The sequence below is a fragment of the Pagrus major genome, chromosome 23 (assembly GCF_040436345.1).
Source record: "Pagrus major chromosome 23, Pma_NU_1.0".
Taxonomy (NCBI): domain Eukaryota; kingdom Metazoa; phylum Chordata; class Actinopteri; order Spariformes; family Sparidae; genus Pagrus; species Pagrus major.
Genome location: NC_133237.1, coordinates 12,643,679 through 12,659,882, shown reverse-complemented (window position 1 = coordinate 12,659,882; position 16,204 = coordinate 12,643,679). Strand labels below are relative to the sequence as shown.

General features: G+C 37.3%; 2 protein-coding genes across 3 annotated transcripts; both read right to left on the bottom strand.

The window, feature by feature from the left end:
• Window positions 1-600: 600 nt before the first annotated feature.
• LOC141019665 (interferon-induced protein 44-like) lies at window positions 601-15,012 on the bottom strand. 2 transcript variants are annotated; one of them, XM_073494649.1, is made up of 6 exons: window positions 14,983-15,012; window positions 2,728-2,926; window positions 1,759-1,908; window positions 1,164-1,335; window positions 989-1,089; window positions 601-833 (listed from the first exon to the last, which is right to left on the bottom strand). In XM_073494649.1, exons 1-6 carry the CDS (start codon window positions 14,988-14,990, stop codon window positions 654-656), a joined length of 810 nt encoding a protein of 269 aa, XP_073350750.1. In that variant the 5' UTR covers window positions 14,991-15,012; the 3' UTR covers window positions 601-653. The 2 variants fall into 2 exon arrangements, with proteins under 2 accessions (XP_073350750.1, XP_073350749.1); XM_073494648.1 differs by lacking the exon at window positions 14,983-15,012 and adding an exon at window positions 3,030-3,082.
• On the bottom strand, window positions 6,845-13,919 carry LOC141019164 (interferon-induced protein 44-like). The gene is made up of 8 exons (XM_073494005.1): window positions 13,833-13,919; window positions 13,212-13,383; window positions 12,989-13,089; window positions 8,698-8,886; window positions 8,007-8,156; window positions 7,415-7,586; window positions 7,192-7,292; window positions 6,845-7,036 (listed from the first exon to the last, which is right to left on the bottom strand). The coding sequence occupies exons 1-8, from the start codon at window positions 13,917-13,919 to the stop codon at window positions 6,845-6,847; spliced, it is 1,164 nt and encodes a 387-aa protein (XP_073350106.1).
• Window positions 15,013-16,204: the final 1,192 nt, after the last annotated feature.

The window sequence follows — 16,204 nt, the reverse complement described above, 5'->3', positions numbered from 1 at the left end:
GTTGGAACAGCAAAAAGTATGTAGGCTATGAAAAAGATATAAAATCTCCACTTCCTCATACTTCCTTTTTTTTTTAACTTAAGTCAAACTTCAAAATTCTCAATAAGAATATCTGTTCTGTGTATCTTACTACTTCTTAATTTTGTAATGGCTATAATAGCAATCGGAAAATTAACGATGAGAGGTGGAGTTAGGAAATAAAACAGTCACTGGGGAATAACAACTATTTGCCATACAAACAGGAATCCTTTTGTCACATCCTGGTCATCAAAGTAAAATAACAAGCAATGAGACACATTTTGACCAAATATCTGACTCAGTTAAAAAGGACAGAGTGAAGAATCACATTATATAGTGAATATGAATTACACAATGATAGAAATCACCATAAATTACAAGTCAGATTCTTTTTTTTTCATGTCATAATCATATGTATGTAATATCTTTATGATATTAGGGAAGAATGGACGGACACTGGAGGTAAGTTGAGGTGGGTTTATTGGAGCACTTCTCATAACATGACAGGAACATGGCACAGTCAACTACATACCACCTGTGGCTCTAGTGTCTCTGAACTAATGAATAAACCACATTTGGCCTAGGCTATGCTGCCACCCAGAGGACATCTCCCGACATAACACAACATTCTCAATCTACAAATCATCAGCAGTTTGTAGGTTGTTGAGGAAGTCTTCTCCATAGGTGATCATCTGTCTCAGTGCACACAGTATCAGCGCATCAATGCCTTCATTCGTGCTGATATCTGTTTCATAGTTCTTCACAGGAAAGATGCAGTTCAGTGGAAGTCCCAGCATCTCGCTGAATTTGTCGATCTAAGTTATAAAGAAACAGAATTTCAGTTGAACAGTAATTGCAAAGTGGCGACCAAAGGAGATTTTCATGATCAAATCCTGAACATTTAACTTAAATTCCATTTCAAGATTACAAATCTGAAAACCCTTTTAAAATATGACCAATAGAAACTTACCTGTTCCTTCAGGTACTTGCTCTTATACACATTGTTGATGTCTTTTTTCGCCTGAGGACAGGCTTCATCAACTTTGGTGAGAATAGTCATCTGGGGAACCCCTGCCAATACAGAAACCTGATCAGTACCATTAGTCTGCAAAAACTAAAACAACTGTGGTGTCTGCTCTTCTTACCCATTTCACTGGCTGCAAGTCTGACATCTCTCATCTTCTTCACAACGTCCTGACTTAACAAAGATACTCTGTCAGCAGGAATGACAGAAACCAGGACGTGAACTCTGTCATTCAGAGTGGGAGATGGGTTGTAAAATTGATCGCCCTTCTGCATTCGGCTTTTAGGATCGAACTGTAGAAAACAATAAAATTCAGTCAAATAATGTTTGTTTGTTTTTTTCGAACAATGGGTTTAAAGTGAAAATGTGTTAGATGCAAAATTTGAAATAAATAAATAAAATAGATTACTTAAAGGTACCCTGTGGAGTTTTCTCAAGTGCTATGGAGAAGTTTGGACCCTTTTTTGTTTGTCTCGTGCACACAATGATGCAAACATACACATGATACACATTCCTGTCAATGGTAATGCACCAGAAACACAGGAAAGAAGAAGGCTGCTTGCTGCAGGACTAAACATGGATGTTAACAATGCAAAATTCATTAGGTATACAAGAATACACACAAAGCATTTGGTGAGTCCGGCTAAATGGAAAACTCCACAGGGCCCTTTTAAAGTTTCAATATGATAATAATGTCAGAGTTCAGAGGATTGTACCTGGTAACCTTCTCTCACATGTCCCATCAGAGCCAGTTTGAGGTCTTCCATATGAACTCCAGTGTTAGCTCTATCCTCCAAGCCCATGAGGTCGTTGAAAACGAAAGAGTAAATGCTCCCTTTGTCTTTGCGGATTTTGTACGTTTTGTACTGTAAAGCAGAAGGTGAAATTACTTGCATAGCTTTATCAAATCCCAGAAAAATATGCAGTTCATAAAGGAAAACAAACTTCTACATTAACGATACTACAATTTAATCAGCAAGAAAACCTGCCTTGAGAAAATGTTTATCCTCACATGTTGTCTTCTTACTAAAAAACGCATAATTAGTTAAAGGAATAGTTTTGGGAAATACACTTTTTTGCAAGAATGAAATTTGGAGTGAATTAGACCTGCTTGGTCTTGCTGGCTAAAGATCTCTCTTCATGCTTAGAGGGTATGTCACAAGATGTACATGTTACACGTCAGAGATAAAACACGCAGGACTGTATCTGAAAGCTCCCTCCCCCATCAGAGAGTGTTATCAAGCATTTCTTGGTGCCTCGGTCTTATAAGCAAGAGACAGAAAATTTTTGACTGTTTCCTTCCAGAAATTACAGAAAATATACTTGTGTTGTGAAATCATTAGTTCATATGTTGGAATGGTTTGTGCATGTATAGTACTATGGTTCTGTGGGGAGAAGCATATCTCTAATATTTATTACAACAGTTATGACTAATGTCAGTTTAACCTTTGTTTCCACTGTGCCAGCTCTGAAGATTAATTGACATAATACATACGTACATAATGTTACAGCTAGCAACTGGATTAACGAATACAATATTATTGCATATCATAAGAAATGCAATAATATGGTCAGTAATCCGAGAAGCTATTTTACCCACTGCCATTGTGGTTACAATAGGTTTAAAACTGCATTTAAATTTTTATGCAGTTTTAAGCCAATTGTAACCACAATCAACATCTTACCCGCATGGTGAAGCTGCTCCCAGATGTTGCATCTGTCGGAGCTTGACTGGTAAGTCTGCCTTTAAAAACACTGTCAACAGAGTTGATGAAGCTGGACTTGCCAGCACCAACGGGTCCATGAAGCAGAATCCTGAGATGGGTGGCTTCATAGTTATCAGGTTTGTAAGTATCCATAAAATCAAGATTTTCCTGATTTGTACTGTTTATTAAAGAAAAAAGATTCAGATTAAAATACTGTTATTTTTGATTATTAAATGCACAATTGTGCACATTGGCACCACATTGACTTTATGTTTACTCACTATGGCATAGTCCTCCATGGCTGACTGAATGCTGAAGGACAAATTACATGCAGTAAGACAAAGATGTATTTTAATCAACTTCACCAACATCATGCATTAGTTTCTGTGAAGAAACTGGAAACATGTTTTCAATATTTGGAACATCTTGAAAGTGAAAGTGTGACAGGTCAGGACTTACCTCCCCCCATAGCTGTAAAGTGAGACAATTACATGTAAATGTGCATGAATGTACCCCAGTACTGCCAGAGATGTTCAGATCCTTTAAAAGCACCAATACACAGACGTAAAGGTATTCCATTAAAAGTATCAGTTCTATCATCATAAAAGTCAAGTCAGTGTTCAGTTTCAACTTCAAGAAGTCGTCAAAAGAATAAAAGAGGCTCAGCTCTGCAGTGCATCATAAAGTAAACAGAAGAGGACAGATATCAAATCTAACCAAATACATCAAATGTTTGAAGCAAAATAAACAAAGGACATTTTGTACCAATATGAAGCCAAAACATTAAACCCACACCCAGCACGTTTCACAAACCCTCAGAATGTGTCCTAATCAGAGCAAAACACAAAATGCAGATAGGATAGAAATGTTTTACCCTGAAAATGAAGTTTGCCTCAACACTATGTCACTGACCCTTTGGTGACCCTCACTTCGAGTGCCTCCAGTTTGAAGATTGCTGTACACTAATCTATGATTGGACGTTTGAGATGTCATGTGATTTTGGTAACATGACATCATAGCTTGTGTACCCCATATCTTGCAACTTTATCTGAGAGACATAATAGAAAGTGCTTACCTTTAGGTATGTGGCTCTGGTCAGTGTGACACTGCCGTGTTGGGACAGAGTTGAGAATGTGACTTTTATAGACTCGCTTCTTGCCTTTGCTTTCTGCTTTCACTTTCAAGTTATTGCAGACCACGTGACTTAAACCTTGAAGTACCAGAATTCAATCACTACTAGAACCGCGGTCATTTTGACAGTTACATTTCAAACTCCATAATCTCTTATGATAAATCCATCTCAGGTGAAAGTGGCTGTTTTCTGATGATGGACAATGATTGCTGCCAAGCAACTATGAAGCATCTCCCACCGCGCATAAATATTTAACCGCGGCCAAATCTGTGTGGTTAATATGAGCACCTGTGGCTGAAGTGGGTAAAAATGATCACATTTTCTTTGCCTTTTGTGTAACTTCTGTCTTACAAACTCGTCATATCTGGACAGAAATTTCTTCTTTTCATGTGTCTTCCATCTGTTTTGAACTCTGGACAGGCTTCCATCCAATCCAAGTCTGAGTCCTTTGAACCAGATGCTTTACACACTGTAGGGCCCCCACTGTAGAGAGTTCACTCCCAAGTACAAAGTACAGCGGGATGGTCCTCGTCAGCGTCTTCCATTTTAGCTTCTCCTTTGTTATCACTAACGTTAATGGCAAATAGGGAAGTGTAGTTGTCCTCAGAGGCCTGCAGGTATATAGCCATGTATTTCCATCTGCATGTCTCCCACTTCAGTCTTGTTGTGGTGGCCCATCTGGATAGCCTGTCCATCTGCATCGTTGTCTGGAATATAAAGTTTAACAGGTTGACCCAACCCTTACACATACACCACCCGGGGATGCTGTCACCTGGTCTAAAGACATCCTGTTCTGTAATCACTGCTGTCAATTCCTGTCTAACTGAATCAGATCGTACAGGCCCTGCCATCAAATGTTGCTCCAGTGTTTCCTTTACCATGATCCGAGCTTTAATTCATGTAGTTGTGAGGTCAAAGGGATCAGTAAAGCTGCCTTTACTTGTCTGTGGCAAGAAAGTTGGAGACTCACATAATAGTTAGCATGACATCATTAAATGTGCAAGGTACAAGGTAATTCGTTTATCATTGCACAATACTGGGTTGTATAACGTAAGGGAAGCTCATAAACTCCTTCATGCTACGCAGATTACAGAATATATATGATGCTGACTGCACTTAGTGTGCACAGTGCATCTATATGTACAAGTTCTGTGTGTGAGATATTCTTTTCGTAAAGAGACCTGCTCTGATGATAGTTGGCTCAAAAGTCTGGTTAAACTGGTCTTCTGCATGCATAAACACGAGAAATCTGTCCCAAGATCTAGCTAAGGTGCTTCAGTTGAATACACGCGGAGGAGGAATGCACGGATTGCTGAGCTAGTAGTTCATCTCTCACTTCCTCATTCACCTCGGGTGTGTTATGTCATTAACTATACAAACTTGGGTTGATGATTGAGAGTTTTGAGCTTTAAAATATGGGTGCGTTCATGAATTCAGTCAGAAATTTTTGTTCAGAAATTCAGAGCGCTCAGATCATTCTATGTATGGAAGAAAGTTTTAGCCATTATCAAAAAATAGAGAAAATAGAGAACTTTATATTATAACGGACCGTGTAGCATCTGATCATTCAATTATTCTATTTAATCTGGCAAACAAAAAACAAAAAAACGAGTCAATACACGGACCATACACGGACCCAGCTGTCATGATAATGAGTAAAATCAATAAAACAGCAATCTATGATTTAACTTGTTAATGTAACAACAACTCAACTCACTCCTGTCCAATAAAATGAAATTATTATTATATGGCAGTCAATGACACACTTTTTAATGCTTTCTAATAATATGACACAGAATAATAATAACATAATAAGAAAATAAACACACACATAAATACAATAATATAATAAGAAGAAATACATTTAATATGATATATAGTAAAAATAATAGCGAGAGTAATAATCATAATAATCATCATAAATAACAGTCAAACACAGTAAGCCTACATTTGATTTAATAGGGGACAGCCCAAAAAAGGTTGAGAGCCACTGATACACCGGCACCTCTGATCGCACTCTACAGCGCCCTCTGATGGACGGACAAGAATTTACTCCCATAATTATTTGTATTTGTTTAAGGGGCCACTTAAACTGTTTTCTTGAAAGGTGTTACCACTTAATCACATAGTATTTGAAAAACCACAAGATTGTTTGAACATATAGAAAAGTGCAGGAGAAGGCCCGCCTGAATCATTTTAAAGAGTTTGTACTGCAGGTTATTGCAACATAGTCTAACAACTAGAAACTATTTAATAAAGGGAAACTAATGACAAATCTCATGGTTTTAACCAAACAGCGGTACTCTAGCACAACTAAGTAATGAAAAAGCATAACACTGAAACTGCTGTTGGAACAACAGGTGCAGTATGTGTAACCAGAAGTCTAAAAAAATGTGGGCTATATCTGTGTATATAAAGTTTCAACTTCCTCACATCTGTTCTGTATATCTCTCTACTTTTTTATTTTGTAATGGCTATAATGGCAATCAGATAATTAGCGATCAGAGGTGGATTTAGGAAATATAACTTACTGGGGAATAACAACATTGTGAAATAAAAACAGACTTTGGAAAACATTAATTTTGAAATAAAATGGTGGAAGTGACAATAATTCACCTTAAATAAAGTATGTAATTGTACAAAAAGGCTACAGTATTACAGTCTGTTGCAATAATTCACAGATCCGTGGCTGTATAATTGTACATATTGTGTTATAATTCATATGATCATTGATTTCACAGTGTCGTATGTATTCAGTCTTGCACACTTTGATTTTCCATACAAACAGGAATCATTTGTCACATCCTGGTCATCAAACTAAAATAACAAGCAATAAGACACATTTTGACAAAATGTCTAACTCAATTAAAAAGGACAGAGTGAAGAATCACATTATATAGTGAATATGAATTACACAATAATAGAAATCACCATAAATTACAATTCAGATTATTTTCTTTCATGTCATAATAATGGAAAACATTCCTGGGCAGTTAGTCGATTGTTGAGGAAGTCTTCTCCATAGTTGATCATCTGTCTCAGTGCACACAGTATCAGTGCATCAGTGCCTTCATCCGTGCTGATTTCTGTTTCGTAGTTCTTCACAGCAAAGATGCAGTTCAGTGGAAGTCCCAGCATCTCACTGAATTTGTCGATCTAAGTTTTAAAGAAACAGAATTTCCGTTGAACAGTAATTGCAAAGTGGCGACCAAAGGAGATTTTCATGATCGAATACTGAAAATTTAACTTAAATTGTATTTCAAGATTACAAATCTGAAAACCCTTTTAAAATATGACCAATAGAAACTTACCTGTTCCTTCAGGTACTTGCTCTTATACACATTGTTGATGTCTTGTTTCGCCTGAGGACAGGCTTCATCAGCTTTGGTGATAATAGCCATTTGGGGAATCCCTGCCGATACAGAAACCTGATCAGTATTTTAAACATTTGTTTTACTGGTATTTTGTTTATAAAAACCAAATATGGCACAATTACTCCACACAGAGCATAACCATTGTAATGTCTGCTCTTACTCATTTCACTGGCTGCTAGTCTGACTTCTCTCATCTTCTTCACAGCTTCCTCAGTTAGCAGAGGTACTGAGCCAGCAGGAATGACAGAAACCAGGACGTGAACTCTGTCATTCAGAGTGGGATATGGGTTGTAAAATGGATCACCCTTCTGCATTTGGTATATAGGATTGAACTGTAGAAAACAATAAAATACAGTCAAATAATGTTTATAACTTAAAGGTACCCTGTGGAGTTTTTGTAGTGCTATGAAGAAGTGAGTGGGACCCCGGTTTGTTTGTCTAGTGAGCACAAGGATGCACATGTGCATGCCTGCCAATGTTTTCACTCTATTTCACTGATCTACAGGTGGCGGTAATGCACCAGAAATGCAGGAAAGAAGAAGACAGCTTGCTGCAGGACTGAGCCTAGATATTAACAATGCAGTATTAGAAGTTTTTATGAGGAAGGAAATACATTTATCTCATTTGTTAAACCTCAAGAATTCACACAAAGCTTTTGGTGAGTAAGGTGGAATGTAAATATAACTTTTGTTTGTTAACAAGAAAACACCACAGGGCTGCTTTAAACAATGTCAGAGTTCAGAGGATTGTACCTGGTAACCTTCTCTCACATGTCCCATCAGAGCCAGTTTGAGGTCTTCCACATGAACTCCAGTGTTATCTTTTAGCTCCAAGCCCATGATGTCATTGAAAACGAAAGAGTAAATGCCCTTTTTGTCTTTGCGGAATATGAAAGTATTGTACTGTAAGGAAGAATTCTCAGTTATTTGCAGAATTTTATCACATCCAAGATAAATATGCAGCTCTTTAAGCAACAAAAATAAATACATTCATTATACTAATATTCATTAAATACACAAATAATCAAAGGAATAGTTTTGAGAAACACTTATTTGCAAGTATGGTATGAGTGAGGTGCATGAGACACTTCGCCCTGCTGACTAAAGATTTCTCTCTTCACATATTTCATATGTTGGAATGGATTCTGTATGTCAGTATTACTATGATTCTGTGGGTGCGGCATATCTCTAATATTTATCATGCTGTAACTAATGTCAGTTTAACCTTTGTTTCCACTGTGCCAGACCAAGAGGTCTGAAGATTAACTGACATTATACACACGTACAGAAATTGTGTTATGGCTAGCAATAGGATTAATGAACTACAACTATAATAAGAATTGAAATTATATCTTGATGCTATTTTACCCACTACCATTAATGTTTAAAACCGAGAGAACTTCTTAATGAATTGCTAGGAATCACAATCAACAGTTATTCTTACCTGACTGGTGAAGCTGCTCCCAAATGTTGCATCTGTCTGAGCTTGACTGGTAACTCTGCCTTGTAAAACACTGTCAACAGAGTTGATGAAGCTGGACTTGCCAGCACCAACGGGTCCATGAAGCAGAATCCTGAGATGGGTGGCTTCATAGTTATGAGGTTTGTAAGTATTCATAAAATCAAGATTTTCCTGATTTGTACTGTTTATTAAAGAAAAAAGATTCCGATTAAAATACTGTTATTTTTGATTATTAAATGCTCAATATGCACATTGGCACCACATTGACTTTATGTTTACTCACTATGGCATAGTCCTCCATGGCTGACTGAATGCTGAAGGGCAAATTACATGCAGTAAGACAAAGATGTATTTTAATCAACTTCACCAACATCATGCATTAGTTTCTGTGAAGAAACTGGAAACATGTTTTCAATATTTGGAACATCTTGAAAGTGAAAGTGAGACAGGTCAGGACTTACCTCCCCCCATAGCTGTAAAGAGAGACAATTACATGTAAATGTGCATGAATGTACCCCAGTACTGCCAGAGATGTTCAGATCCTTTAAAAGCACCAATACACAGACGTAAAGGTATTCCATTAAAAGTATCAGTTCTATCATCATAAAAGTCAAGTCAGTGTTCAGTTTCAACTTCAATAAGTCATCAAAAGAATAAAAGAGGCTCAGCTCTGCAGTGCATCATAAAGTAAACAGAAGAGGACAGACATCAAATCTAACCAAATACATCAAATGTTTGAAGCAAAATAAACAAAGGACATTTTGTACCAATATGAAGCCAAAACATTAAACCCACACCCAGCACGTTTCACAAACCCTCAGAATGTGTCCTAATCAGAGCAAAACACAAAATGCAGATAGGATAGAAATGTTTTACCCTGAAAATGAAGTTTGCCTAAACACTATGTCACTGACCCTTTGGTGACCCTCACTTCGAGTGCCTCCAGTTTGAAGATTGCTGTACACTAATCTATGATTGGACATTTGAGCTGCATGTGATTTTGGTAACATGACATCATAGCTTGTGTACCCCATATCTTGCCATTTTATCTGAGAGACATAATAGAAAGTGCTTACCTTTATGTATGTGGCTCTGGTCAGTGTGACACTGCCGTGTTGGGACAGAGTTGAGAATGTGACTTTTATAGACTCGCTTCTTGCCTTTGCTTTCTGCTTTCACTTTCAAGTTATTGCAGACCACGTGACTTAACACTTGAAGTACCAGAATTCCATCACTACTAGAACCGCGGTCATTTTGACAGCTACATTTCAAACTCCATAATCTCTTATGATAAATCCATCTCAGATGAAAGTGGCTGTTTTCTGATGATGGACAATGATTGCTGCCAAGCAACCATGAAGCATCTCCCACCGCGCATAAAAAGGATCTATTTAACCGCGGCCAAATCTGTGTGGTTAATATGAGCACCTGTGGCTGAAGTGGGTAAAAATGATCACATTTTCTTTGCCTTTTGTGTAACTTCTGTCTTACAAACTCGTCATATCTGGACAGAAATTTCTCCTTTTCATGTGTCTTCTATCTGTTTTGAACTCTGGACAGGCTTCCATCCAATCCAAATCTGAGTCCTTTGACCCAGATGCTTTACACACTGTAGGGCCCCCACTGTAGAGAGTTCACTCCCAAGTACAAAGTACAGCCGGATGGTCCTCGTCGTCAGCGTCTTCCATTTTAGCTCCTCCTTTGTTATCACTAACATTAATGGAAAATAGGGACGTGCAGGTGTATAGCCATGTATTTCCATCTGCACGTCTCCCACTTCAGTCTTGTTGTGGTGGCCCATCTGGATAGCCTGTCCATCTGCATCGTTGTCTGGAATATAAAGTTTAACAGGTTGACCCAACCCTTACACATACACCACCTGGGGATGCTGTTACCTGGTCTAAAGACATCCTGTTCTGTAATCACTGCTGTCAATTCCTGTCTAACTGAATCAGATCGTACAGGCCCTGCCATCAAATGTTGCTCCAGTGTTTCCTTTACCATGATCCGAGCTTTAAATCATGTAGTTGTGAGGTCAAAGGGATCAGTAAAGCTGCCTTTACTTGTCTGTGGCAAGAAAGTTGGAGACTCACACAATAGCAGCATGACATCATTCAAGGTGCAAGGTACAAGGTATTTCGTTCATCATTGCACAATACTGGGTTGTATAACGTAAGGGAAGCTCATAAACTCCTTCATGCTACGCAGATTACAGAATATATATGATGCTGACTGCGCAGTTTCACATCTGCAGCTGTAGCTCAGGACTGCGCCTGCAATAGAATAATGATAATAACATTTGAGGACGTTAGTGTGGTCAGAGGGTTAGAGTTAGTGTGCACAGTGCATCTATATGTACAAGTTCTGTGTGTGAGATATTCTTTTTGTAAAGAGACCTGCTCTGATGATAGTTCGCTCAAAGGTCTGGTTAAACTTAATTAAAGCAGATGCTGATGATGCTCTTTGTCACAAGTGCTACAAGTCTTCTGCGTGGGCGAGCAGGAACACGAGAAATCTGTCCCAAGATCTAGCTCAGGTGCTTCACCTAAATATAAGCGGGGGAATGCACGGATTGCTGAGCTTCTAGTTAATATCTCATTTCCTCATTCACCTCGGGTGTGTTATGTCATTAACTATACAAACTTGGGTTGATGATTGAGAGTTTTGAGCTTTAAAATACATTCAATCAGACACTGTTGTTCAGAAATTCACAGTTCCAGTTTCAGAGCACTCAGATCATTCTATGTATGGAAGATAGTTTTAGCTATTATCAAAAAAGTCCAAATAGAGAACTTTAAATTATAACTTAATACAATTTTAAAACATAATTATTTTTACAATACAGAGCCTTGATCCGAGCTTCAAATCATGTAGTTGTGAGGTCACAGGGACCAGTAGATGCCTTTACTTGTCTGTGGCAAGAAAGTTGGAAACACAATAGTTGGCATGTCAGCATTCAAGGGAAAAGGTAATTTATTGGTCATTATACATCACAGGGTTGCATAACGAAAGGGAAGTTCATACACTCATTGATGCTGCACATATTACAGAACATATACAGTCTGAGCATACTTCTGCAGTTGTAGTTCGTAGAGGATGAAACAAGAGGCTTACATAACTAATGAGAAAAAAACTGCATGTTCAAATGCCCAACTTCAAAGCAGTCATAAATATGTGGCCTTTAACTTCCTTACTCTTTATGTTTTTTGCTTCAGTCAAACAAAAGTCTCACAAAGCACATCTGGTCATCTGTATTTGTACTTTTTCATTTTTTTTCAACTTGTTTTGTCAATTGAATTTAAACAATGTATCTCAACTGTTTACATTCCAGCTGACATGGGCACACACTTATTTTGCATCACTGGCACTGACCTGTTGTCTATAATTGCAAACAAATCATTTGTGATGAGGAGTGGATTAAGGAAATAAAACAGTCACTGGGGAATAATAACATTGTGAAATGAAAACAGACTTAAGAAAAAAAACATTTTGAAATAAAATACTAGAATTCAAAATGAGATACCTTCAATAAAGTATGCGATTGCGAAAAAGAGTATAATGAAATAGCATTTTTAATAATAAACTGAATAGGCTAGAGTACTAAGGTCTGTTGGAATAATTCACAGATCCGTGGCTGTATAATTGTACATATTGTGTAATAATTCATTAGATCATTGATTTCACAGCGTTGTATGTATTCAGTCTTGCACACTTTGATTTTCCATACAAACAGGAATCCTTTAGGCACATCCTGGTCATCAAAGTAAAATAACAAGCAATAAGACACATTGATATTGTGATAATATTGTTATTGTGAATTTGTTTGGCCATGATAATCGTGTAGTGAAAGTCTGATATTGTGACAACCCTGATATGAATTACACAATAATAGAAATCACTATGAAGAAGAATTCAGATAACTTTTCAAATTAATTTTTTTCTTGCCTTAATCATGCAAGTTTTGCCTCAGCAGTTTGTAGGTCTACAGGTTGTTGAGGAAGTCTTCTCCATAGTTGATCATATGTCTTAGTGCACACAATATCAGTGCACTAATGCCTTCATTCATGCTGCTTAATGTTTCATAGTTCTTCACAAGAAAGATGCAGTTCAGTGGAAGTCCCAGCATCTCACTGAATTTGACAACCTAAGTTTTAACAAAACAGAATTTCAGTTGAACAGTAATTGCAAAGTGGCGACCAAAGGAGATTTTCGTGATCGAATACTGAAAATTTAACTTAAATTGCATTCCAAGATATCACCAATAGAAACTTACCTGTTTCCTCAGGTACTTGCTCTTATACACATTGTTGATGTCTTTTTTCACTTCAGGACAGGCCTCATCAACTTTGGTGAGAATAGTCACTTGGGGAATCCCTGCCAATACAGAAACCTGATCAGTATTTTAGCCATTTGTTTTGCTGGTATTTTAAATCATAAAGACCAAGATGTCATCATTACTCTACACAGAGTATAGCAACTGTGATGTCTCCTCTTACCCATTCCACTGGCTGCTAGTCTGACTTCTCTCATCTTCTTCACAACTTCGTCGCTTAGCAAAGATACTGAGCCAGCAGGAATGACAGAAACCAGGACATGAACCCCGTCATTCAGAGTGGGAGATTGGTTGTAAAATGGATCACCTGCTGGCATGTGGTCCCCAGGCTTGAACTAGAAAACAATAAAATACAGTCAATCAATGCTTTTTATGAAAAAAAAAAGGGGATAACTTTTTTTTATGAGTGGACCCTGTTTTGTTTGTCTCATGCACACATTGATGCAAACATGCACATGGGTGACACAAAACACATTCCTGTCAATGGTAATGCACCAAACAAGGTTCAAGGTAGACTTATTTGTCATTTTTTAAACAGCATTTAAAGGAAACGCAGGAAAGAAGACTGCTTGATGCAGGACTTAACAATGCAGTGTTTAAATTTTATGAAAAATTGAGTGTTTTATGAGGAAGCGAATACATGTATTACATTTGTTAATTTGTTCCTCAAGAATACACACAAAGTTTTTGGTGTGCAACGCTGAATGTGCATCCAAATTTTGTTTGTTATCAAGAAAACACCACAGGGCCCCTTTAAATAATGTCAGAGTTCAGAGGATTGTACCTGGTAATCTTCTCTCACATGTCCCTTCAGAGCCAGTTTGAGGTCTTCCATATGAACTCCATTGTCAGTCAATTTCTCAAAGCCCATGGTGTCATTAAAAATGTCTCTTGATCTTTGTGGATTTTGTAAGTTTTGTACTGTAAAGCAGAAGGTGCAATTATTCGAAGAGTTTATCAAATCCCAAATAAATATCTAATTATTAAAGCAACAGAATTACATACATTTTCTATACTAACATCAATTCAGCAAACTAGAAATTGTTTGTTTCTCACATGTTATCTTTTTACTTAAAACACAAAATACACAATTAATTAAAGGAATCATTTTGAGGAACAGTCTAATTTGCAAGATTGAAATAAGTGATGTGAATTAGATCTGCTAAACTAGACCTCTTCATGCTTGCAGAGTATGTCACAGGATGTGACTGTGCGATGTGACTGTGCAAGAAATAAAACCCACAGGACTGTATCTGAAAGCTCCCTCCCCCATCAGAGAGTGTTATCAAGCATTTCTTGGTGCCTCGGCCTTATAACCAAGAGACAGAAACTTTTTGACTGTTTCCTTCCAAAATCAGCCTTAAATTACAGAAAATATACTTGTGCTGTGAATTTCATTATTCCATGTACTGGAATGGTTTGTGCATGTCAGTATAACTATGATTTTGTGGGTGAAGCATATCTCTAATATTTATTATAACAGTTATAACTAATGTCAGTATAACCTTTGTTTCCACTGTGCCAGACCGAGAGGTCTAAAGGTTAACTGACATAATAGGTGTACATACATAAGAAACTGCATGAAATTCTTAATGAATTTCTCAGAATCACCACAATCAAATGTTATTCATACTTGTTCGGTGAAGCTGCTCCCAGAGGTTGCATCTGTCGGAGCTCGACCGGTAACTCTGCCTTGTAAAACACTTTCAACAGAGTTGATGAAGCTGGACTTGCCAGCACCAACGGGTCCATGAAGCAGAATCCTGAGATGTTTGACTTTATTGCTTCGAGGTTTGTAAGATTTTACAAAATCGAGATTTTCCTTGTTGTTCCTGTATGTTGAAGAACAATTCTTAGAATAAAATGCTGCATTCATTTGATTATTAAATGCACAATATGCACATTGGCACCACATTGACTTTATGTTTACTCACTTTGGCATAGTCCTCCATGGCTGACTGAAAAGTGCTGAAGACCAAATTAGAGATGTTAACATACAGTAAGACAAAGATGTATTTCAATCAACTTCACCAACATCATGCATTAATTTATAAGTTTCTTATTTTTTACAGTATTTGGAACATCTTGAAAGTGAAAGTGTGACAGGTCAGGACTTACCTCCCCCCATAGCTGTAAAGTGAGACATTTACATGTAAATGTGCATGAATTTACTCCAGTACTGACAGAGATGTTCAGATCCTTTACCTTTCAGTAAAAGTACCAAAACACAGATATAAAAGTATTCCATTTAAAGTACAAGTTCTGCTATCAAAACCCTACTCACACACATAAATATTATCAGCAAAATCCATCAAAACAGGAATACAAAATATTAAGTATGTCAAATTTATATCCGGGCATACTGCATGTAAATTAGAGGCAAGTCAGAGTTCACTTTCTAGTTCAATAAGTAGTCAAAAGAATAACAGAGGCTCAGCTCTGCAGTACATAATAAAGTAAACATAAAAAGACAGATACAAAATCTAAGCAAATAAATAAAATATGTGAAACAAAATAAACAAATGACATTCTGGCTTCATCACAACAGCATATTTTACTATTATATCTGAGGAGAGACGATAGAGAAACTGCTTACCCTTACTTATGTGGCTCTGGACAGTGACACTGCCTGGTTGAGACTGTGTTTTTGTAGACTCGTTTCCTTCCTTGGTTTTCTGCTTTCGTTTTCAGGTTATTCTAAACCACTGTGAACTTCTATCTTTCAAACTCATAAAATCTGTCAGAATGTGAGTGTCAAAACAGGGGGTACCTTTCAATAAACGACCGAAAAAACTACAGGCAACAGAAGTTTATTGAGGACTCACAAACTCACAATAGACAAAGCACACAAAATTTACAGATGAGTTCATTCTTTCATACTGTGTGTATATGCCATGCTAAAACCACTTTAATGGAAAGTAGGGACTGATTTACAGTAAATACCCACATGATTATGTTTTGTATACTCTCCTGCAATCTCTGACTTGAAACTTTGAGACTGCTCACCAGATCATGGTATGTCTACATTAAAATAGAGCTACCCACACAGTTTTTCCACTAGCACTTTTAGCTACACCAAGTCAAATCGAACCACACTGATTTGCTTTTCCATTATCAGTTTTACTGTGCGGAGTTGAGCCGAGCCACCTCGGTGAT

Bases quoted from the DNA above. Each gene is read 5' to 3' on its own strand.
- LOC141019164 (XM_073494005.1), bottom strand. From the start codon at position 13,919: ATGGGCTTTGAGAAATTGACTGACAATGGAGTTCATATGGAAGACCTC. The intron at 13,384-13,832 runs GTACAATCCTCT...ATTGTTTTCTAG, and splicing joins ATGTGAGAGAAGATTACCAG to TTCAAGCCTGGGGACCACAT. The intron at 7,037-7,191 runs GTAAGTTTCTAT...TTTAAAACTTAG, and splicing joins GCAAGTACCTGAAGGAACAG to ATCGACAAATTCAGTGAGAT.
- LOC141019665 (XM_073494649.1), bottom strand. The intron at 1,909-2,727 runs GTAAGATGTTGA...TCTGCTTTACAG, and splicing joins GGAGCAGCTTCACCATGCGG to TACAAAACGTACAAAATCCG. The intron at 1,336-1,758 runs GTACAATCCTCT...TGTTTTCTACAG, and splicing joins ATGTGAGAGAAGGTTACCAG to TTCGATCCTAAAAGCCGAAT.